The 23,795-nt window shown below is 39.2% G+C and overlaps 1 protein-coding gene across 2 annotated transcripts in view; it reads right to left on the bottom strand.

The window, feature by feature from the left end:
* Positions 1–23,795, bottom strand: part of TAC1 (tachykinin precursor 1) — a 112,832-nt gene that overhangs the window by 11,122 nt on the left and 77,915 nt on the right. The window contains exon 5 of one of the 2 annotated variants that reach the window (XM_069648541.1): positions 21,275–21,328. The exons of the other annotated variant lie outside the window; for it this stretch is intronic. Within the exon in view, the coding sequence (XP_069504642.1) occupies positions 21,275–21,328 (54 nt within the window). The remainder of the gene's footprint in view (positions 1–21,274; positions 21,329–23,795) is intronic. 2 annotated transcript variants of the gene reach the window in all.

Below are 23,795 nucleotides of genomic sequence, written 5' to 3'. Positions count from 1 at the left end.
GGGGACATCATTGAATATAAGAAGAAATAATGAGGGTTTCCAGAACACTACTTTAATGATGTTTACAGGTCTGCAGCAAGCGTGCCTCCTCACACCATGTCTATTGAATTTGTGTTTATCTGATATTACACATGTTTTACTTCCTCAGAATATATTTCCACCAAAGTTAGCTTATGTTTTGCTTCCTGTTCTCTGTTTCGCAGATGATATTATTTTGTTTGACACAATGCAAATAGGTCTGCCAAGAGCATTGCATTGTTTGATTTTTTTTTAAAGAATAACTTGTGTTTAAATCCTCTCAAATCATGAGTTTAAATATTTCTGCTTGGAGTTTCAAACCTAAAATCTCATGGATGGTGAAGTGAACAAAATAAAAAAAATAGTCAACAGTATTATTTACAGTGGCAATTATATTTCAGATAGGTGTTCATGGTCCAGTATAGCTTCTATGCTAGAGATGAAATTGGTCCAGCTATATGCATTGATGCAAAAAGTATATTATAAATATTGTAAGTATTTTATGATTCCTTTAAGGACATTTTATGTGGGAAAAATCTTGCCATCTATTTTATATGGACTAGAGCTATCAATTTTAGATGGCACAAAATGTGCATCATTGAAGGTACATGTTGGAAAAAATGACTGGACCTTCTGTAGAGGAGGAGCAAAGTACCCTCACCTCAACCATCTCAACCACATTGCCTATATGTTGGGTACCAGAATGCAAGACACGTGCAGTCCCATTGAAAATACCAATACAAAGGAGGGGAGGTTCCCATTAAGAAAACCATACCTGGATACAAGACAGTATGATGGCCACTTAAATGAAATCCCAGAAGAAGCAGAACCAATGAGTGAAAGAGCAGATTGGTAACGACACACATGAAGCTGAACTGACATACATGGAAGAGATGCAGAGACAAGATAATGAAAACATTCTATAATGCCTCAAGAATGTATCAAAGATAAGGGACATCTTGGGCTCAAGATGCAGAAACTTATGCTACAAGAAATGATAAAGACATTGATTCATTTTATATGTGTAGATACTCAAATGAAACGCAAGCAGACAAAGTATTCTTAAGGCTGGCTACATAGTTAATAGATTGCGGCAAGCGCCAACGTATACATATAGGAATCAAGTGAAGTATGGATGTTTTCACAACGTGCTATAGCAGAGCTGGACTTAAAAGGGCGAGGGCCTCTTTTTCCAGTGTGCCGCAGCTGAAAAAGTAATTGAATTAAACGAAGCAGATCTCAGCAAGGCGAGTTTGGATGAAGCCCAAAAAGCTGAGGTATTATCAGGTGTGGATGAGCAGAAAGTAGTTACAAATCGTGTGAAAGAACAAAACTCCTATTCAGAGGGTATGGACAAAACAAGGAAGACATCAGAGGTCTATTAAAAAATAGTATTTTAAATGCACTAGAGCTCGATTTTGTCGTCTTCAGTCACGTGAATGGAGGAAGTTGGATGAACACGCCGGTCACAACTACGCATGGGGGCAGAGCGTGCCTTCACTCCCCTGTATTCTCCAGAGCAAAGAACATTTACAAGGAGAAGTTCAAAGCCTTAATTGACAGCTGACCACTGAGGTGATGATGGATGATATGCTAATTTGGTGAGGAGCTATGGTTATGACCAGCTCACTATCACCTGGAAGTCCAGCCTGTGTGCTGCTAAACGAGGGTGGAAAAGTATTGACGAGTGCAAAAGTGCCAACCAATTGTAGGGGGCCGCATGATTAAGAACCCTATAGTTGTATATCCAATGAGACGTAGTGTATTTAGTGATGTTGATATTGACCCATTTTAGGGTGAGGCTTAGTTGCCAACCTGACCTTAGAGAACCAATCACATCCCTGTAGCCGAGAGAAAGTATATGTAGATGCTTCCTTTAAGCCCATCAGATTTTCCACTGGGTTTTAGAAGTTTGCCACGTAGGATGACATTAGTAGATACGTAGGTTGTCATTTGTGACAAGTTTTTGCTATATAATGTTTGTTTTTTCTAAAGTAAATTGAGAGATTGCTGTGCGACGTCGGATGATGTCCTTTGTAACTCCCTGTTTTAGATAATTGATTTTAAAACAGCTAACCTTTTTGCCAACTACCTGAGTCGTTGCGATCACTGATGTTGAGTAAATTCTGCATCCCCATTAATCTCACTGTATTGCTACCTTGTGTTAAGGGCTGAAGCGACTCATTCAGTTCACTTCCCTTGTCACTACCATTGGTTTTAATTAGATATGAGTTGTGCATTGAATCATGCAATATTATATTGAGTGGGAGAAACTATTTTAGATCCCCCATTCTCATTCACTAATTATTGATCTGAATTCTTTAGAGAAATCCATAAATTGTGGTGTGCTAAATAATTTTGTAAAGTAATGTGACTTGAGCTTAATTTGTTCAACTCGTCTACAGATCAGGGCTTCAATTACAAGCAAGGGTAGGGTGTCTTCACAGGCTATCTTTTAGGGGCATCTGCAATGGGTTATTCCTGTTAGACCTATCAATTCAGTTGTCTGATATTTAATCTAACTAGGGGATAGTTATCAGTGGATTAGCTGAGTCATGTCAGAGAAAGGATATCTCCAGGGGGTCCTGACCATCTCCTAAGGTCTGTCCATACCCCAACATTGCATCACTCTATAACATTACATTTAGGAATGTCGTGATATTTTCCCTACTCAATGTCAGGTGAGCAGGGAAACCCATAAAGAAAATACATGATTTACTTCTGGCAAATGCGCAATGTTGTTTCTGACAGAGAGATGGGTGAAAGAAGACCCAACCCCAATTTTACATGATCATTAACCAGAGGGGTTTCGATTTGAAGTTATTCCTACTTGTTGTGCATCAAAGGAGGAGCTGCTGGTATTTGTAAGCAGGGTTTTAATAGCACACAACCTGAATGTTGAAGGTTACACCTCATTCATACATGAACTATTAAGAATCAGAGCACTGAGGAAAACCATCAGGATGCTAGGTTTTTATTAGTAACCCATATATCTTGCATAATTGGTAACAGATTTCAATTTGTCTATGCTCTCTTTTTTTAATATATCAGGTTCCATGATCCTTTTAGGTGATTTTAATGTTGATGTTGTCTGAGCTGCCAACATAACAGGACAGACATGGTGACATGCGTTAGGGCTTTTGTTTTTCTAATCTTGATAGAAGTATTAAATTCCTTAGCCATCAGCTTGACCTGGTCCTGGGTAAGTTAATGTCCGTTGAAAAGATGAAATACTTATCATTTGGTCAGACCGTTGCTTAATAAATGTCACTATGCCAAGATTCTAGGTTAGGTAGATGTCCATCTATTCCAGGTATTCCTCCATCTTCCAGAATTAGTTCCCCTTTCCTTTGGTACTATTCCAGGAGCACTTAAGTAGGCTGAGTTGTTTGCAGAGAATGGGAGGTCAATATTCAAATTACTTCCATGTTTTGGCTAAGAAATCCTTATTGCAGGAGATGTGCCCTCTCGGTTCTCTCAGCAACAGACAAAACCTAACACCATTAATCATTGGCCTATGTTTTTAAACTTCCATGGATACCTTGTAGGCAAAAGGACTGCAGTAAAGGTGCTATTCCAGTGCTCATTAGGTGTGGAGCACAAATAAGGGTACAGGAGAGATCCCAAACTCTACAACCATACCATTTGATCTGTGTAAAATAGCTATTGTGATGATTCTATTGTCAATGAAAACAACTCCTTGCATCATTATTCAAACTTTGTAAAACTTGTATAATATCTTCTGTTCATGATTTCCAGCACCAAGACAGCTGCTTTTTTCCCTAGAAAAGCACATTTTTGTAGTGAAAGATTCTGGTCATAAAAGACAAGATTATTAAGAGTAATCATTCAAATAGTAGTTTGCAGGCTGTGCCAGTGAATGAACATTGTGAGGGCTACCAAGTGCCCCATTTCCAGGGACTACCAAGTCCCGGGAGGATAGCTCAGCGGCAACGTGCTCGCCTTGGAAGCAAGATGACACAGAGTCTGTGCTTAGAAATCTCTGGGTATTAAGCGCGTTATAAATAACCTATTGTATCTTATCATTTGACTAATGTTTAATTAATTGTTTCAGCCTCAGATGCTTCCTAGGGCAGTTGCTAACCTTAGCAAATTCTCATCACCATTAGATTAATGTCCCACACATTTATAAATATGCCATTCCAACTAGTTTAGCACCCCAAATGGATGTTGTCAAATCCTTGTTCATAGGTTAAGCGAATTATTGGCAAAGCGTGATATCTCACCATTTAAAGAAAACAGCTAATCCACTTTTGGTTGAGACCTATTGATCCATCTCCAAGGAAATTGTAAGATAGAGATGAAGTAACATCTGTAGATCTATGGACTGCTTTATATAACCTATAAACTGTCTTTCATCCCAGAAGAGTGATAGAAACTGCTATCCTTGATATCAGAGGTGTTGAAGTGCAGGGATATTAGAAAGACAACAGCACTGATTTTCTACACTTATTGGCTGAAAGTTACACAATTGACTTTTGGATCCTTCACAAATGACAGACCTCTATGTTTGGCATTATGGCTGTGACGATCATTTATGGAGGGAATTGAAGGTCACTGGTGGAGCCTCGCATGGCTCCGCAATGCACCCCTTCATTTTCATAGGCTTCCTGCACCACTTGGTGCAGTTAAAAATGTGCCCACCACCACCTTGGTCTCACTTACTATCTATGCCCTGTTCTTAACTGTTCCCATCCTGCTCCTCTGATCCATGCGTTGGTCATTATAGTAGTATTTAAAAGGGTCTCCCAAACAAAAATGTTAATGAGCTGCAGATAGTCCGGAACAGTGCTGGAATGCTCATCTGGGTTTTCAAATGGTATAAGTTATAATGGTATAATGGTATAAGTATGTCACACAACACTGGAAAAAGCTGGGCTTTCTCATTGTAGCAGAAATTCAGATAAGAAATTCTACTCTTAATTCCAGGTGTATGTAAAGGAATTGCCCCCAGGACTAGTGGGACACAATGAAACAATCTGAGAAGAAGCGTGTTGCCGCCATCAGGTAACTCCTGTTTACTGTAACCAGACGCAGTCCTTCAATGAAATATCTAAACTTTATTAATAGAGTCAATGTACTTAATTGCCAGTTAGTTTAATAACAAATCCAAATTATAAATGTGTGCTAGCTCTGTACTAGAGCAACAGCAAGTGTTGTGTTCAGAGTACATAAAGTAGTTAACACATATATGCACAAATCATGGAATCTTTTAGTTCCTCTTTGGAGATGCATCTTAAACAATAGGTACAGTTTAAAAGTACAAATCAACTACAATTATTCTCCTTATATGCCAACGCATTTCAGATACATCCACGTATCCATCTTCAGGGCTTTAAACTGTCCATCTCTGTTGTATTGACAAGGTAAATTCTCATCTGTCTCCCTACAATATCTAGTGTACTATTAATATCATGTATACAAAGTATAATCTTACGTAGCTATTCTTTAGCTATAAATAAAGACAGACTTACCACTTGTCTGCAAAATTCTGGGTTCACGTGTAGCCTGTAATAAAATACATGCTGTTTCTAGACCATGCCAAACTATATCTGGCTCATATGTAAATGTTCACCAAATTCCTGTGTCTAATCAAATTGAGGCACTCACCCAGATCCTAGATGAGCACTCACACTGGGTCCTCTTAAATTGAGTACTGCATATTTCACCTTTTATGTTTAATGTCTATACTGTGAGGGCAGAGAGAGGGAGAGTGTGGGTCTAACCCCATTTATTTGTATGCACATAGTATGCGCACTCTTCTGGCTTCTTGATATTATGGTGTATCTATCACGCAGAGTCTGTGACGGGATGCCATCTGTTAGGGTAAAAAATTCTTTTTCTGAAAGGAAGGTCTGATAATCAGACCCCTGTTTCAAAAAGCTCCATGTCACAGTTATAGTGCACACATGTGCCCTTGCTGAGACAGCCTGCAAGCACCCTCAGCTCCTGCTATGTAAGTGGCATAGGGTCAGGTCCAAATGTTTCATGTGCATCCCTGTCAGCTGCAAGCAAAAGTATCAATGTAACTTCTGCATCGCTAATCCAAAAGATAATCATTGACTGCCTTAATTAGTCTGGTGGCAGATTATTACTAAATATAAGTCATGCCTTGATTGTGGCAAGGTGACTGCTAAAGAAACACAATTATTATACCACAATAATCTAATATCATACAAGTGGCAACTCTGTGACTAAGGTTCACTATTGCTGGACTGATGTATATTGGTGTCTAGGCTTTAGGTCTCCACAGCTGCAGTGTGGAATAGCCAGGATGCTGCATCATTTTGATTCTCAAGCATGGAGAGACCCACCTTTCGCCAGAGCACAGCGACTTCCTCCTTGGAGTGGTGCTTCGTAGGCAGCACTGCCATGACAAAGCCAGCCTTACACAAGCGTGCTGTTCTGTAAATGCCTTTCAAACTAACAGGTATGGGATGTGGCTGGGTTAAAGAAGCTATAGAGGGAAGATGGGCCTAAAGAGGGAATCCAGCATCTTGCTTTCTGTTAGGGGTGCCGTTATTTTCCTGTCCCCTCCATTTCCTGCATGTAAGGCACTCTGGGTTTGATGTCATATGACAAAGGGCACTTGTTAGCACAACAGGAATGGGACCCCTTAAAGGAAGTTTGCTTTGGATCAATCCCCTGGTTCCCTTTACCTTCAAAATTCAATGGGGCACCCCCTCATTATTTGGTTTATTCCTGGACTAAGAATACACTTTTGGACTTCTGTTGGAAGTGCAGTAAATTCCAATGTCCTCTGCCAGGGAGGTGAAGATGTTGCGACCCAAAGCAGAGGTAAGCTTTGTCCCCAATTCCCTAACTAGCCACTGTGAATGGAGTGAACTGGGGTCGAGGACGCCCTGCTACTCTGGGAGTTACACTGGAACTAGGGTCCTCACTGGAGGTGGAGGCACTTCTGCAGGTTCACTGCAAGCACCCTGGACTCCAACTTGCTGGTCTGGGATTGCAAAATATGGACCATGTCCTGGAGCCCGTGGAGCAGACTTACAGTAAACCAGAAGTCCATGAGCAACTGAAATCTTGTGTCACTGCCCCCCACCCCATCTTCAAACTGCTTCAACATTGTACAATGCCCTGGCAATTTAGGACCTGAACACCACTGCTCATCCACCCAGAGTGTTATTCTACAACAGCTTGAATTTCCTCTGCTTATTAGAGTGGGATTGTGCTTCAGTTTGTAGTTTAGTTATTTGTAGTTTTATTGTTTAATTAAAATTCGATTTTTAATAGAACCTTCATTGAACATGCTTTTATTTTCATTTTGTTGTACTATTGGTGTTTTGGTTGCTACTGTTATCACTTCACAGCCCTCCTAACGAGAATAGCCTGCCCTTGGACCCAGTTACCAGAAAAGACAAAGTAAGTGTACCCATAGTGCTCTGCCTATTTTACCCTTATGACTTCGACCAGCGATTTGGCCACTAATCATCCTGTACCTCTGCAGAGTAGTAGTACATTTTTTTATAGAGTCTCTTTGGTATTTGTGCAACCAGAAAATGCTATGTTTTTAAAATATGAAACTGCATAACACTGCCTCAATTAAAACACATAACTGGTTATTTTTTGACAGATTTAGACACCTAAAACCGTTGAAGAAGGGGTAATTTTTTTTATTAGTTTAAAGTGCAAATTTGTTAATTAAAACCTTATACACTTTAACATATAATAATCATATATAAAAAATTATTAAAAGATAAAACATTGCTTCACAATATTACTCAACACTCACATATTGGTCTAAAAGAAAGAAAGGGGGGTTCTATCCAAATCCTTCCCATCGATTACATATACCATGCCTCCATATTATTCCATATATCCAAAACCGAAAATGTAATAAATAGATATACATTATTCTTTCAATTATTTCAACAAAAAAGGATTGTTAACCATTAAAAATTGCTCTCTTCCCTATATAAAAAGCTACCCCAATATATACCAGTATTTCGACCTCAAAAATGGTCGACCAAAACTGGTCTGACAGAACATGCTTATGTCACTCACCAATTTGCTCTATCTTTTATAGTACCATTCTTGTAATTTTCCACACTTAATGAGTATATGCCTAACAGTTTCTACCTCCATATTACAGTGTTTGCACAGTCGTTCTCCCCAAGGCATCCCTGTCCAAATCCCTGTATATTCCTTACATGGAAGGGTGTTAAATCGAAGTTGGATAATAAATCTCACCAACTCTCTATTTCCAGTTTTTATCAGGTAGCATAAACACCATATTGTTTCTTTTTGGAAAGATATGTTACGTTTTTGCTCAAATCCCAAATTAGTGCTTTCTTTTTTAGGTGTTTAAGTGTCATGTTAATCTCCACTTTCTCAGTTGGAATATTCAAATATATTTCTTTGAGGAAAGAGAGTTTAAAATCTTTTAAACTTGACATGTAGGTATTCAATGTTCCTTTATCATTCAAGTTTTTGCCAATACGTCTCATTAACTCTCTTCCTCCCCTTCCCACATCACAGTCCTTATATAACGTTTGCATCACTGTATTTTCCACAAAGTCTCGAGCAAGGTTAACCCCAACTCGCACCTTATAGCTTCTATCAGAATCGCCTCAGAGGCCCAGCAGAGGTCTCCACAACTTCCCTTCAAGTTTCCCTAGGTTATCCCTTTATTTTCCCTCCACAGTTTCCAGTGCATAAAGTGCCCCAGGAATGATACAGCTTTCATACACTTCAAGATAACCTTCAATAGAATATCCCCACCTGACATGTATTTTCGTATAACATTCCACTTCTTAATTACTTTGGATTCTACCATTTCATAATAGAAACCCTTAGGAGGGTTATTCATGATTGGGATACCCAAGTAAGGGTAGATATCCACCACCTCCAATATTTCAGAGTTAATGTGCCAACGAAAAGCAGTTTTTCCTTTTTTACTTTTAGGCGGTCCAAACACCATTATCTTTGTTTTATTATTATTAATTTTGAAATTATTTTCGTTGGAATATAGATACAGCTCATTCAGCATCCTTTGTAATCCCACCGGAGTTTTATCTAATAATATTGTGTTGTCCGCATACATTAGGCCACTAATCGCCTTGCCTCCTACTTTTAGAGGGAAATTGTTTATAGTAACATATCTATCCCATAGATCCGACACATAGAGGTTATAAAACACTGGTGATGTCAGGCAGCCCTCTTGAAGGCCTATATTAGTTTCAATTACCAGAGAGATGCTATCCCCATTGCCTAGGCTGATGACAACAGTAGTGTCTTTGTACATTTCCTTCAGAAAATGTAAAATTCTGGGACAAATGTTTCTATCCCTCAGTTTTTCCCAACGTTTAACTCTATCGACACTATCAAATGCCATAGAGTAATTAATCTAGCACACATATAGTCTTGTGTCTTATTCATGGTATTGGAGATAATATGATTCAGCATGGCCAATTTATTCAGAGTACTGTAACCCTTTCTGAACCCTGTTTGTTGGATAGGGAGTAGTCCCTTCGCTTTACTCCATTTTTAAGTACTATCCACTATCAGAGAACAGAACATTTTACAGCTACTGTCAGCCATTGCAAGTAGACAATAATTATCGGGGATCTTTCTATCCCCTTTTTGAAAAATAGGAACAACTATTCCTATTGGATGATAGTAGCTTTCATCCAACTATCCGGGATGGTACCCTTTTCCCATATCTCAGTAAATAGTTGGAATAGTAACACTGCCCATTTCCTTGGGTTACGTTTAATTACAATATTAGCCAGCCCATCTGGTCCCGGGGCTCTAGATGCATTCATTTTATTTTTGATTGCAAATATGTCTGAAATTTCATAAGGGAATTTCTGTCTCCAATATTCCCAACTAGTTTTATATATGTCGTCTATCCTATTATCTATATCGAAAAGTTTGGAGATATACTGTGCCCAGGTATCCTGTCCCACTTCATTGTTTTCTCTGTTACCTTCTTCCAACAAAGATTGTCAGTAGAGGTAGCAAAACATTTTGGAATCATCGGTTTTACACAGCACATATATACTCCTCCAATTTGCATTATTAATATTATGCTTATGTGCCTATATTTCTTTCTTTCTTTCTTTCTTTCTTTCTTTCTTTCTTTCTTTCTTTCTTTCTTTCTTTCTTTCTTTCTCTCTTTCTTTCTTTCTTTCTTTCTTTCTTTCTTTCTTTCTTTCTTTCGTGAATCTGGTGATCATATTCATTTGCACGGGTTTTCCCATGTTTTTGTTTAACATACAGCCTACAATTCTCGTTTGAATCATGCCCAATAGGTTTCCAACCACTTTGAGCCCATTTAGTGCTATCTCCTGACCATTTAGGGGCAGTATGTCAAACATTCTATCAAATTGTTCTAAATTCTTCTCAGACCGCATAATCCTATTTCCTCCTATAGAGGTCTGTATATCCATTTCCTTTCCTATATTCCATCTTTGTTGGGATAGTTTAGCAAATTTTCCCTTCAATGCCTTGTGGTCACTAAGAGATGTGGATACATGTTTAAAAGAGATCATGGAATTTCATAATCTTTTACCAACAAACATATAGTCCAGATGGTAGCCTACCTTTCCATTTGTCCAGTTACTCTCCCTTATCACCCCATTATCCGGATCCAGATATTCCAAGGCCCTGCTTAATAGTAATTTCAACCATGTGTACCCATTTACTATCTGTTTTTGGTGTTTCCTATTGGGACCACATTTCCCCATCTCAGAGGGCATGACGTCTCAGGAGTCATCCCATGATTCTTTCCATTTATCCAGCTCCATTTTAGCGACATTACAATATGCATTGAAGTCTCCTACTACGCATATTTGTGACTCAGGCGCTTCAAATAGCCATCCTTCTATTGCATTGTTTATAATATTTCCTATGTCAGACATATTTTGTCCCCCTGGGCATGAGTATATGTTAATGAACAGCATCTCACCAGATAGGCTCACATTGCCTATAACAGCACACATAACAAAGGGAGAATTCCCAAATTGATCATATTGCCTGTAAGGGATATGATTTTTTGACCCCTATGCATAAGCCTCCAACCGGGCGCCCTTTTTCCCCTCTAATGACTGCTTTATTCCATATATTATATCCTTCCAATAACATTTCTCCACTCACCCAAGTTTCTTAGAGGGCAAATATATCGCTATCCATCAATAATTTTATACCATCTATATGTAGTAGGGAATTAAATCCCCTACTATTCCAAGACAATAAGGTGGGTTCATTTCCACTTTCCTCATCTCAGTAGTCTGGGAAATATGTTCCATCTGGGATCCATACTTCAATTTGATCTCTCACTGTGGCTGTCTATTCTTTGATTCTTCCGGGCCTCCGATTTATTCTCCTTTAATTAAACATTAGCAATATTTTTACAAATTCTTTACCCCATATAGTTTTTGAGTGTTCCCGAATTAGGTCATCAAGAACCGCAGATCTGAATTGCATTATAGCCCAATTTTCCCAACTACCAGATTCTGGCAATACAACTCTTTCTATATCTGCTGATTTAGTGTTATGTAGCTGGGGGATTTTTAGCAGTTGTTCCAATATCCAGGCACGGTTCATAAAGGGACTCTCCTCAGCGGTAACTTTCTCAATAATCTTAATACTTTTGCCCAATTTACAATGTTCAACCTAATTATTTCTTATACCATTGAGCGTCCTACATCTAGTGTTTCCACTCATTGACAACCTTTCCATTTTTGTTATATATCTCTTTTTCCCTACTTGTTAGAGACTGAGCTATTTTATTAATGGGAATATTTAGACATCTTACTTCAATTTCCAAAACATTCTCATCTTCCAATTCCACCACTTCAGGCCCATGAGTTTTTCCCTTTAACCAATTTTCTAATCCCCCATCTTTTCATCTGTTTTCTTTTGGCATTCAATGATTTCAAATTTATTTCCTACTTCCACACATTCAGTCTCCATTGGTAATGTGATTGCCAATGCCACACTATTCCTTTTAACGCACTTATTCTTTTGAACTTTAACCATAGCCGTCCTACCTCTGGTGGCTTTTTTATTATTACGTTTCTGTCTTGTTCTTATCTTCGACCCATGCGAAGATTTTAATTCACCCATTCTATCACTAGCCTTATCTTCATTTCCACTAGTTTCCACTAGTATACTCTCCTGATCCAAGTTCCCTTTCTCCTGTATTTTGCATTCCTCACTGTCTTTCTCTACTACCAAACATAACTTACTCAAATCTCCAATACCATCATACCCAACCATTGATTCATCCTTCTTGCAGTCCTTACATTTTTCTCTATTTTCCTTTATCATTATTCCCAGCACTTATGTGTTCTCTATTGTCTGATGTACCAAGGTCTTAACATCATTTTGCTCTTTCAATAGCTTTGTACATATACCAAGGAGAACAGCAATAGTGGTTGTAAATGTTTCGCCTAGATTTAAGGAGTTATCACTTCTATTACCTGAGTCCAGGTTTAATTAATTTTCCATTGGGCTTCCTGGAGCATTCCAGGACTCATCTCCCTCAATATTTTCCTCATCTTCCTGTGCTAATTTTCCCAGTTCAGGTGTGGTGAACAGGTTCATGCCTATCACATTATTCATATGTATGCCAATTTCTGTACTTGTTTCAACATGGGAGATGTCCAAATTTGTTTGCAATCCCATGGATTGTCGCCCAAAAACCTGTATGAAGTTCAACAAGGAATGATTATCTATCATTAAGCTATTTTCTGGGACAAGATTTATGTCCTGAGTCAAGGGTTCCTTATGTTTATCTGTTTTTGTAAGGTAGCTCAATATTTTTGGTTGATCTAAAGTCAGCTTGTCATGTGTCATCTGACTTGCATCTTGCTTCCCCTCTACCCTTCTTACCTTTCCCTTTTCCTATCCCTATTTCCCCTAGTTTTGTTCGATTAGATGGTGCATTTCCCTTGCGTTTCTTTGACCTTAAATTATGAGAACACATATTTGATCCATATTTCTTTCCCTTAAATATTGGGTCTATCTATTGAGCAAATGGGTAAGAGGGGTGTGGGGGGGAGCCCAAGTATAGAAATCTTTATCCCTATTTGAGCCCAAAGTTTAACACAGGAGTTTCACAACAAAAGTCAACAGATCACCCACATTTAGATTTCTACAGAGGTAAAGTGCAATGTGCAAATATCGAAAGGATCTAAATATCCCTGAAAGAATACAAAAGTATCCAAACTTGTAATATAATAACCACAGGGGGGGGGGATCTATTTCACAACCCCCGTGGGAGGTAAAGCAATAGTTAGATGAACTATAACTATCACCGTTAGAGGAGAGGCTCGCTCTCAGCCTCCAATCACTGGTTTTCTATCTTTCACAAACCTACACAACTGTAGTATATAATCCATAAAGGTCTATATATTCACAATAGTAAAGTGCAATGTGAGGGTGTGATCCACAAAAGTCTTTATGTCCAAAAAAGAGGTACAGGTATATATAAAATGTCAACACAATGCCTACAGGGGAGAAGATTCCTTTGCAACCCCCGTGTGGAAGAGAGCAATCAATATAGGCAATACGACCGATACCATTAAACATGTGAGTGGATAACACTTTCATCCAATAAGGAATGGTTTGTTATTTCCATCGGAGTAGAAAAAGAGTCCTCACCACATCCTAAAATCAGGTTTCTGTATACCGAGAAGGGTTTCTTTGTTAATAGTACAAGAAATTGCACAAATCCCAACTCTGGCAAGCCATAAAATGTTTACTAAGGGCACTTATTATGCTTGTTACTACCCTAACAACTAAACACTAATCTAAAGGTCATTATACAACACCATTAACAAGATAAGAGAAATCAATGGTTTTCCTTGCAAGCGTCAAATATCGTCCGTAACAATCCACAGCTTACAGAAACCAATTCATAAGATAAGGGAACCGTCGGGGTTGGGCACGTCCGGCGCTAGAGAAGCTGCCTTAGTCCGACTCTCCTCCCACCCGGACGGTCCCTTTTGGAAGAAGCCAAATACAAACTTACTTCCGGGTGGATTCCAGCAAATGAGGTGGTGATCCTCAGTGCAGGGTCTGATTCAGAGCTGTATTCCGGATTTTTTTAAAGTTAATAAGTGGGCTGGTTTCCACTCTACTACTCGCCCAACAGCCCAACAGCAGTATCGCACCCTTTACTCCTCAGCGGGTAATTGATAAAAGGGGGTGGGGGTGGATCATGAGTCCTGCACAGCATGCTTGGTTTCCATCGTAAACACAACCACAGTCCTTTTTTGTCCTTTTTAAATTAAAAGGTGTTTTGATCTACAGTGACTCATAAACTGAAGCTTCTCCTCCATCCAAACCTAAAGTGCAGAGATGGGGAAAGTAGATGGGAATGAAAGGGCCCCTCTGCACAGCAGACGTCTTAAACTAAGACATAATAAGAGAATGGTGGTCGAGTAAGCATAGCTCAAGAAGCCCATACCTTATGTTTCTCAGCCAGATCCTTTGAAGGAGCACCCGAAACCAACACAACACATGTGGCACCTGGGTGTACCAATGAAAGTCCTTCACACTAGTAATTAGAAACTTTATTAGATGTAGCGCAGAAATAACAGAACTTCCTGGGTAGGAAGTCAAAAAAAAGGACGAGGGAATGAGCAACATAAATGTGAAGGACGAGTATGCTGCCTTTCTTCCAGATATGTGCTCACACTTACAGATGGTGATGATATTGAGGATGAGGCACAAAGTGGTAATGCAGTGTCTGGAACACAACATTCAGCGCAGTCGCTAAACTCTGCTCAGTGTCTATGTCACACTTCAAGTGCTTCAATATTCCTGATCATTCACCAAGCACAAAGGTGCGATGAAATGTGCAATAGGTATGGCATTTATCATCCATTAGCATAACATGCATTTCACAAAAATGCAAATGTATTTCTGCAACCTGGCATAATATTGTCAGTTAGTGCAAGTGAAATTATCAGCACTTTCTTAATTTTAAAACTTGACTAATGATGTGTCATGGCCATTACAAAAACATACCAAAATACGACAGAAATATAGCACACATGCCAGATGAAGAAGAAAAGAGCCTACAAAAATTGAAGAGTGACATACATTTTCTGGCAGTTTGCAGTAAAGAAAATCTAATCCCAAGACCCAGGAACAGCAATCCACTGAAGACTATACAAAATGTGGCATACGCAGAACACTCATGTTTGTTTTGTTTGTTTATTTATTTGATAATAAGGAATAGAAAAACATTGGAAACGTTGAGAAATATTCCCATTTTCCAACTCCACTCTAGAAGAACCTAACGTTGACCAGCACTAACATTTCATTGTGAATGAAACAATTACCAAAAAAACCTGCATTATTTACTGCTTTGGAAGAACAGGGGACTCTATGAAGAAATTATATATTGCTAAGGATCATGGCTCTCGCACAAATGGAGATCGTTCTACAGAACAGAACCAACACAGAGAGCTCTATGCCGGACACCACCACAAAACATCTAGAAGTCATCAGATTCTCTGAGTTTGAACTCATTCACGCTTAACAGTATGCTCTTCAAGAGACTTAAGCGTTGCCCAAACCCGTGGCCGGACAAAATCCAACATTGTGGCAAAACGGTGGACTATATTATATACATAAATCTTAATGAATATTTCCTTGGGTAGTACAGACGGCAGAATGCTGCAGTCTGTATCTGTGGTCCCAAACCCAACACTGCCAATTTACTTAGTTACTTAGTCCATCTAGAAACGTGCAAACACCTATGGGATCTTCAAGCAACAAATAACCAAACAGGGACATTATCGCATAGCCATCTTATATGTGTCTCTGCTGTCGTCAGCTCTATTACACAAATGATTGCCAGACGATTAGAGAGAAGAGGAGGTGCAATTTATTGTGTATATAGCCCCATGAGATGTCATCTCAATAGCCAAACATTCTAAATGAAGTATGGAATAGCTGCTTGACAGTTATTCCTTTAACAATCGACCAGAAAGAAAGACACCTCTATCAGGGTGATGGATCACTCATGCAAAACCCAGCTTCAGATGAACACATTGCATATAAAAGATGAAAGCCAACATAGGCGCCGCATTACACCTTCATTTTGGGAGACAGAGCAAGAGTTATTACAACACCAATCCTGGACACCACCAATATATCTTCAGTGCATAGCAAACATTTGATTGAATTGTACGGGTCATGAAAGGTCTCTTTAATAATTCTTCAAACCACTCAATGGCTTCCAGCACTAGATTACACTCCCAAAATAGAATGTTGCAAGACAAGCATACACTTACTAGATATTGCCATATTTTCTGGCAGGAACGGTCACTTAAAAATAGCTGAATGTTCAAACAAATATCCTTTAATGTTGGCACAGAACAATGTTCAAGCAACCTACTCAAAGGAATCTATTATTCCTCAAGGTACTTGGGTGCCAATATATAGGTTCAGCAGGAGGACAGGCAAGCAATTTGCCAGACTCCATAAAATTCGTTTGGCAATGGGAAAACAAATCCCTACAAATAGGCAGGGAATTGTTTTGTGCATTGAACATGCCAAATGATAACCTGCTACAATACACAGAGCCGAAATATAGAGTTGGTGCCATTGGTAAATCAGTACCCAGCATGGACTCACCTGAACATGCTTTCTATGGACCTACCTAACCAATATTCAGGAGAGATAAGACTGAGGAATTGCCATCTGGAAAGGCTGTTGAAGCCCTGGCTGTTTTGATTTTTATTAATAAAATCATGTGGGCAATTCTAGCTCTGAAAGGGTAATCTGCCAATCAGATTCCCCTTTCATAAACCCCATGGCAACCGCATAGTGTGCACTAGAGCCCTGCTGGGTCAGTCTCCTGATTTGCAGTTCCTGCTCTGCCAGCGGCACAGAGCAGATTCAGAGGTCACATGTAATAGGTACCCTCCTGTAAGCTGTAGTGACAGCCAAGTCTCTGCAGTGAAGCAATTGCATGTAAAATATGCACCCCATTCCAAAAATTGCACAACACTGAGGACTCTATCCTGGTGGCACAGTAAACTGTAAATATAAGCAATACCCGAGTTAGGGTATGGTGGCCAACATCTCTCCTATCATCGTTTCATTCATTCAAATAAATGTATCAAACTAATTCATGAAAGTTTAGCATTTCACTTCGACAACGTCATACCTTTTTTTGCTTTGATTTACATCTGAAGCAAGAGTTTTGTCTTTACCTTTTTCAATGAGTTTTCCCACTGAAAATCACTTTTGTAAATCAGGCCCATCATCCTTTTAGGTTATCTTTGCAGCTAATTGAAATGGAGCACTGCCTTGAGGATTATTTGGACATGGCAGTAAATGTGTTATCAATGTACTGCTAGGCCCTCCTAAACAGCATATTGAGGAAAGAATATCACCAAATTCTGCACATAATAAAACCACGTTTTTTCAGAAGCAGTAGGAAGCTTTCCTATATCAAATTACCATATTGATGACTACAAATTATATGGGAACATTAATATGTTGCCGGAATTACTTATTTGTTCTAGTAAATTTCAATCTGTGCAAGCATTGGAACGACTCTATGAAATACCAGTGTGTTAACCTTTTTTAGATTAAATTGTTCCATTGCAGAGAGTTACCAAAACCACCATTTCATAGTTGCCTGTATGAGGATTCACACTTTGCATTGTGCACAAACTGGGTCTTATATGTTAATGAGGACATTTGTCCTGATACAACATTCTGAGACAAACTATGCTGACATGAATAGACAATTAAAGAGGCAATAGTTTAGATCTTGAGTGTGTATACACTGCAGCCAATCAACATGCAGCACTGAACTATTGCCTAGTAAACCATTTAAACACAAGTTATACCCTCGTGATACCAGCATGTCTAAATGAATAATTGGATTAGGAATAACATTGGACAAAACATTGACATGGAAAGAGATGATGAAAACCACATATTAAAACACGATAATAAATAGTGCCAAATCAGATAAACGTGTTTATATGCAAAGGGAAATGCTGAAAGCATATATGTGTATGTTAAAGTTCTCATTAATGTTGATTCACTAGTTTGTAGAAAACAAGAAAGAAAAACTCCCACTATCTCATTTGACATTTTATGGATTTCTTTTTTTTAACATAAATCCAAGGAGTAGACAATTATTGGAATATGTTTTCCATTATATTGCCCATATTTGAAACTGTAGTCTTTGACAATGTACAAGATTCTTTCAACTGTAAGAAACAAATAGAAGTTTGGATGATGGACTGGCATTTAATTTTCATGTATTCATTTACTGAAAATATAAAGCGCGTTTCGCCAAAAGCAATAGTACTAAATATTAGACAATGTTACAATGTACATGATAATGCAAAAAACAACTAAAAACAGAAGGAGAGGGGAGAGAAACAGAAAGTCACTAAGTAGAAAGAAGGGCGAGAAGGAGAGCTTTCAGGTTGGATTGAAAAATACCAAGACCTGCTACTGTACAAACTTCAGTGTCATTTAAATGCACTATGTGGGCACTATGATTATTCCTGTAAATTGATTATTCCTTTTCGTTGAATCCCTCCCCTCTCATGTTCTTATGTTTCTTGCCTCATAATAAAAAGAATTCATTGAAGAGAAAAAAAGAAAAATACCAATAGATGAAGGGGGGATAGAGAGAGGGAGAGAAATCAAGTCTTTAGGGGCTAAGAGGGCAAAAGATTGGAAACGGGAAGCAGCGAAGGGGACTTTGGGGTCAGTAAGAAGAAGCAGATTCTGTGTTCATAAAGTTCGAGAGGGAGAATAGAATGAGACTAGTGAAGAAAGATAAGGAGGAGCCAAGCCATGAGTACATTTAAAAACAATAGAAAGAAAATGGTAGAGAAGACGTGATTCAAAGGGAAGCAGTGAAATAGACATTTAAGAAGATGTGATAGAGGAAACAAAAGGTGAAGAGAAGATGAACAGAAGAATTATAAACAGCCCGTAGAGGAAGGGGATGTGAGGCAGGAAAGCCAAGAAGAAGAGGAGAGCAGTAGCTGATACGAGAAAAGGCCAGGCAGAACAGAAGAAGTTTAGTAGCAAGAAATAAGAGATAGGGGAGAGCATGACAGGTGTTAAAAAGGGTATAGCAACAGGAGCAAGCAATAGAAGAGATATGCAATCTAAAGGAAAGCGAGGGATCAAAGATAACCCCCAAATTGTGTGCAGAGGAGGAAAAGGGCAAAGAGGAAGGATGAAAAAAGAGAGACGGCAGAGAAAGAGTACACGAAATAGATGAAGCCAGAAAAAAACAGAACCTCAGTATTAGAAGGATTGAGGTGTAGAAAATTACATCCAGTTTTGGACAGCAGAAAGGTAAGTTAATACAGCAGAGTGCAGATTACAGTCAAGGAATGAAAAAGAGAGAAAAATATGTTTACCATCTGCCTACAGAGGAAAGGAAAGAAAATGAATAAATAACAGCATAGAGTGAGGCAGTGTAGATGGAGGGAAAAGGAGAGTACCAAGTACAGAACGTTGAGGGACACCGTAGAGAAGAGGAAGTGAGGTAGAGGTGTGTCCGGCCCGAGTTAAAGAATGGATAGGAGTGGAACCATTTAAAGAGAAACCCAGTAATCCCCAAAGAAGAAAGGGAGAAAATTAGAAGAGTTTGACCAACAGTATGAAATGCCATAGATATATGGAGAAGAATACGTTTAGAGGAAGGCCTAGAATGACGAGCAGAGAGAAAAGAGTTGGAGACATGCAAAAGAGCAGTCTCATTACAATGAGAAGGATGGAATCTAGATTGGAGAGATTGTAGAAGAGAATCATGATTTAGGAAACTAGCAACCTGGGCATATGCAGCCCGCTCAAGAATTTTAGAGAGAAAGGGAAGAAGTAACATTGGGGAAAGATTAGCAGGAGTGGAAGGGTCAAAAGTCATTTTTTCAATCGTGAGAATAAGATCATGATTAAAGGTAGCAGGGAAACGTGAGTTTGAAAGAGAAGGATTGATGAGTGAAGTAAGATAAGGAAGAAAATGGGGATAGACATGTGGAATAAAAGAAGAGTGACGAGGATCAGAAGGAGACATTTTGGATATGCATGGGTAAGAAGGGCAGAAGTATCAGAATCAGAAAGAGGAGAGATTGAGGATAAAGAGTATGAAGGTAAACTGGAAGAAGAGGATTGGGAGAAGAAGCAAACGCAGAATGAAGATTATCAACTTTAGAATTGAAGTAACTAGCAAAGTCAGAGGAAGAGATGAAAGGATGGATGGGTCAGGAGATTTAGGAGACTGGATGTTCTGGAGAAGTTGGAAAAGGCAAAGAGGGTGGTGAGAAAGAGAAACAGTAAGAGCCGAAGAGTAAGATTAAGGCAGAGTCAAAAGAAGATTGTAAAGATGAAAGTGCATCAAGATCAGACAGTGATCTAGATGTTTTCCAGTGCCGCTCAGCTTTAACCAGGCATCAGCAGAGGGAGATAAGATCAGAGGTAAGCCAAAGCTGAGAAGTTTTATGAGTGGGAGTAAAATAACAGATATGAAAGTCAGAATGAAGTGGCAATATGATATTTGAAATACATCTTAGTCGGGACCTTACATTCTTGCTAGAGTTATGCCGGTGGTCTGAGCTAAGTGATCTAATGGTTTCATTTTGAAAATGACTTAGCTGAAATATTGTGAACGACCAATTCTAGCATATCATAATTTGGTCCATTCTCACATAGTGCTCCACTGTTCACTCATTGAAGTGATGTGCTTGGTGTACTAAATAATGCCTATAACCTTTATGGGTCATCAATGATCATGACATGAGCTTGTCCTGATGATTAGAATGTATTGTTTAGTCTCGTATTGAACCGTTACACTTTTTTGCACAGTTGTATTCTGTTGCAAGGTTGACAGATCCAGGAAACGCAACAGACCCTAAGCGTGATGCAGAGTGAAGCTCATGGGCATGAAGATTAATGTGGTGAAAAGTGAAATATTGGAAAAACGTGCTACTGAAGTCCACGAACATACCCCAGAAATGGCTTCTTTACTCCATGTGGATGGTTTACTTACTTTACCCAGTTGTACAGAATCACGGTGTGCCGTGTTATTATATAGTAATTGGGCTTGGGAAAATATATACATCCCCAGTTTAATGTTGACTTTGTTAACACTATTTTTATGCACTGCATACCACACAGAACCACAATCTCCAGACATTTCTGCCTGGAAGTAAAGGAAGCAACATAATAATGATTGACAGTTCATATCTACATTGTTTGGGATACATACCGGAATTAAATGACCTTTTTCCCATAAGTCCAATAAAGGAACGTGGAGTATTCCCTGAAAAATATATTTTTGGTGGTATTTTAATATACTGCAAACATGCACACACTTAATTTTTATATTTAAATACAAATGCAAGAACATACAAAACAATCACAAATAACTACTGATCCAAAACAGGACGGCAAATGTGGATTGATGTTTCTCTACCAGAGGTCTGCAACATTTAGCTCTCCAAATGTTTTAAACTAAAACTCCCATCAGCCCTACCCAGCATTGTTAACAGTGAGGGATCGTGGGAGGTATAGCTCATCCGCCCTACCCTTCATTGTTAACAGTCAAGGATCGTGGGAGGTATATCCCATCTGCCCTACCCATCATTGTTAACAGTGAGGGATCGTGGGAGGTATTGCCCATCTGCCCTACCAAGGATTGTTATTGGTGAGGGATCATGGGAGGTATAGCCCATCCGCCCTATCCATCATTGTTAACGGTGAGGGATCATGGGAGGAATAGCCCATCTGCCCTACCCATCATTGTTAACGGTGAGGGATCGTGGGAGGTATAGCCCATCCACCCTACCAATCATTGTTAACGGTGAGGGATCGTGGGAGGTATAGCCCATCCACCCTACCAATCATTGTTAACGGTGAGCGATTGTGGGAGGTATAGCCCATCCGCCCTACCAAGGATTGTTAATGGTGAGGGATCATGGAAGGTGTAGCCAGAATATCTGGCGAACCACAGGTTGCAGACCCCCTGCCTGCTCAAATCAGAAGTCATTGAATATGCAGGACTGTGAATGTAATATGAAGTTAACAACTCTTAAAAAATGGAGGACACTGTTCTAGGAATCAGTCCTACAGTTGTGTGCAACAATAGCTCGAGGACGGCTGAATGTGTGCACAACCTGAAATGCAGCTCGGTACACAATAGCAGGTAAGTATGCAAGGGCCAGGCATCTGCATATTGGATACCCATTTGCCCAGAACGATCTTGCACAGACATATTCGATTCCATTCAAGGGTACCTGACGTGCATGCCATCATTTAGTGGACTTGGCTTTAGAAGAGTGGAGTAAACACATCTAAATAAAAAGGCCCACATGCCTGGATGCCAATAGAAGGACTTTCAATGAGATTACAGCACTTTGCAAAGGGCTCTCAGGTGAACGAAAGAAACACAAAGGCTGTTGTGGCCACTGAAATGGTGTCAAGGGTGTTGGCGAACCTCACTGGAATGCATTTTTAAAGGGCTCATTTACTGTGGTTGGTAGGAGCTGTCAGTGATAAAGGAGTGTTGGTTAAATATGCATTGGCTGGTGTTGCATTGCGGATACGCACATGGAGTCCAACTATTGCTATTCTATTGCTACTCTTCTGGCAGAAGAGCACCAAAAAGCATTATGTCAATACACTTTTAATTAAACATGTGGTATTGCCATTCTATCTGGTACAGATCCATGCCACATAAAAATGCATTTCACAAAAGTCTTTCAACCAATTGTGCGAACGACAAGCCCTTATTCAACCCTTGTTCAATAAATGTCTATATTCCATGGCTGGAATACAGTTAAAGGGCATTGCACTCGCCTTGAGAACAGGATAGTGCAATACAATATTGTTTTGGCGCTCATTAGCTGGAGTAGTCTGGCATGAGGTGGTATATTAATCCCTAATGCTTCTAATCAAGGTATTCTGAAAGTGAGAGCATCAGTTCATTATTGGTTTGATCAAAATGAAGAGGAAAATTATTGTCTGCATAAATGTTCTTATTTCAAGTGATTTTAATAAGCCACGTTTAATATGGTTTAATTCCCATAGCCAAGATAAAACACTATTTGAAGAAAATGGCTATCTGAAGCAGCGTATTATCGCATAGAACAGGAGTTCCCCGTATGACTGGAAGACGAATGAGAGTACAAAATCAATTTAAGTGCCGTGAATGTCCAGACATGTGACTGTCACAAATGTACAAATCCATGCCTTTAATTTCCTTATTACAAGGGAGTTGCGACATCACATCACTGGACTACTGTAAACCATTTTGCAGATGGCTCGTGACGTTGCACTGCTCCCTGCACAGGCACAGCACCTGGCATCTATCATTTATCACTATCTGAGAATGAGAGATGGTGACCGGCGTTGCTGTGCTGTGTGTGTTTATCCAATGGAATCTGTTTTGGCTGGGTCAGAAGTGAGCAGCTCGGGAAAGACAGAAAGAATAGAAATAAAGGGAAGAAAAGGGGAGTGGACATTGAAGACAGAAGGAGAGCTACAAAGGCAGGATAGAAGAGGGGAAAGGGAAATGACGGAGCAAGATAGATGCAGAACAAGTCAAAAGCAGGAGAAAAGGAGACGCACGGAGACAATATGAGGTAAAGTAGCAGACAGAGTAAGAACATAGGGAAACAAATGGGGAAAAGGAGAGAACAGCAGAAAGATTAAATGAAGAAATACGAACATTGAAACAAAGAAAGAAAAAAGGAGGTGGAAGGAGAACGTATTGAAATAGAAAATAAATA

This window comes from Ambystoma mexicanum, chromosome 2q (assembly GCF_040938575.1).
Source record: "Ambystoma mexicanum isolate Mex_15411 chromosome 2q, UKY_AmexF1_1, whole genome shotgun sequence".
Lineage (NCBI taxonomy): Eukaryota > Metazoa > Chordata > Amphibia > Caudata > Ambystomatidae > Ambystoma > Ambystoma mexicanum.
This window is presented reverse-complemented; position numbering and strand designations above follow the sequence as displayed.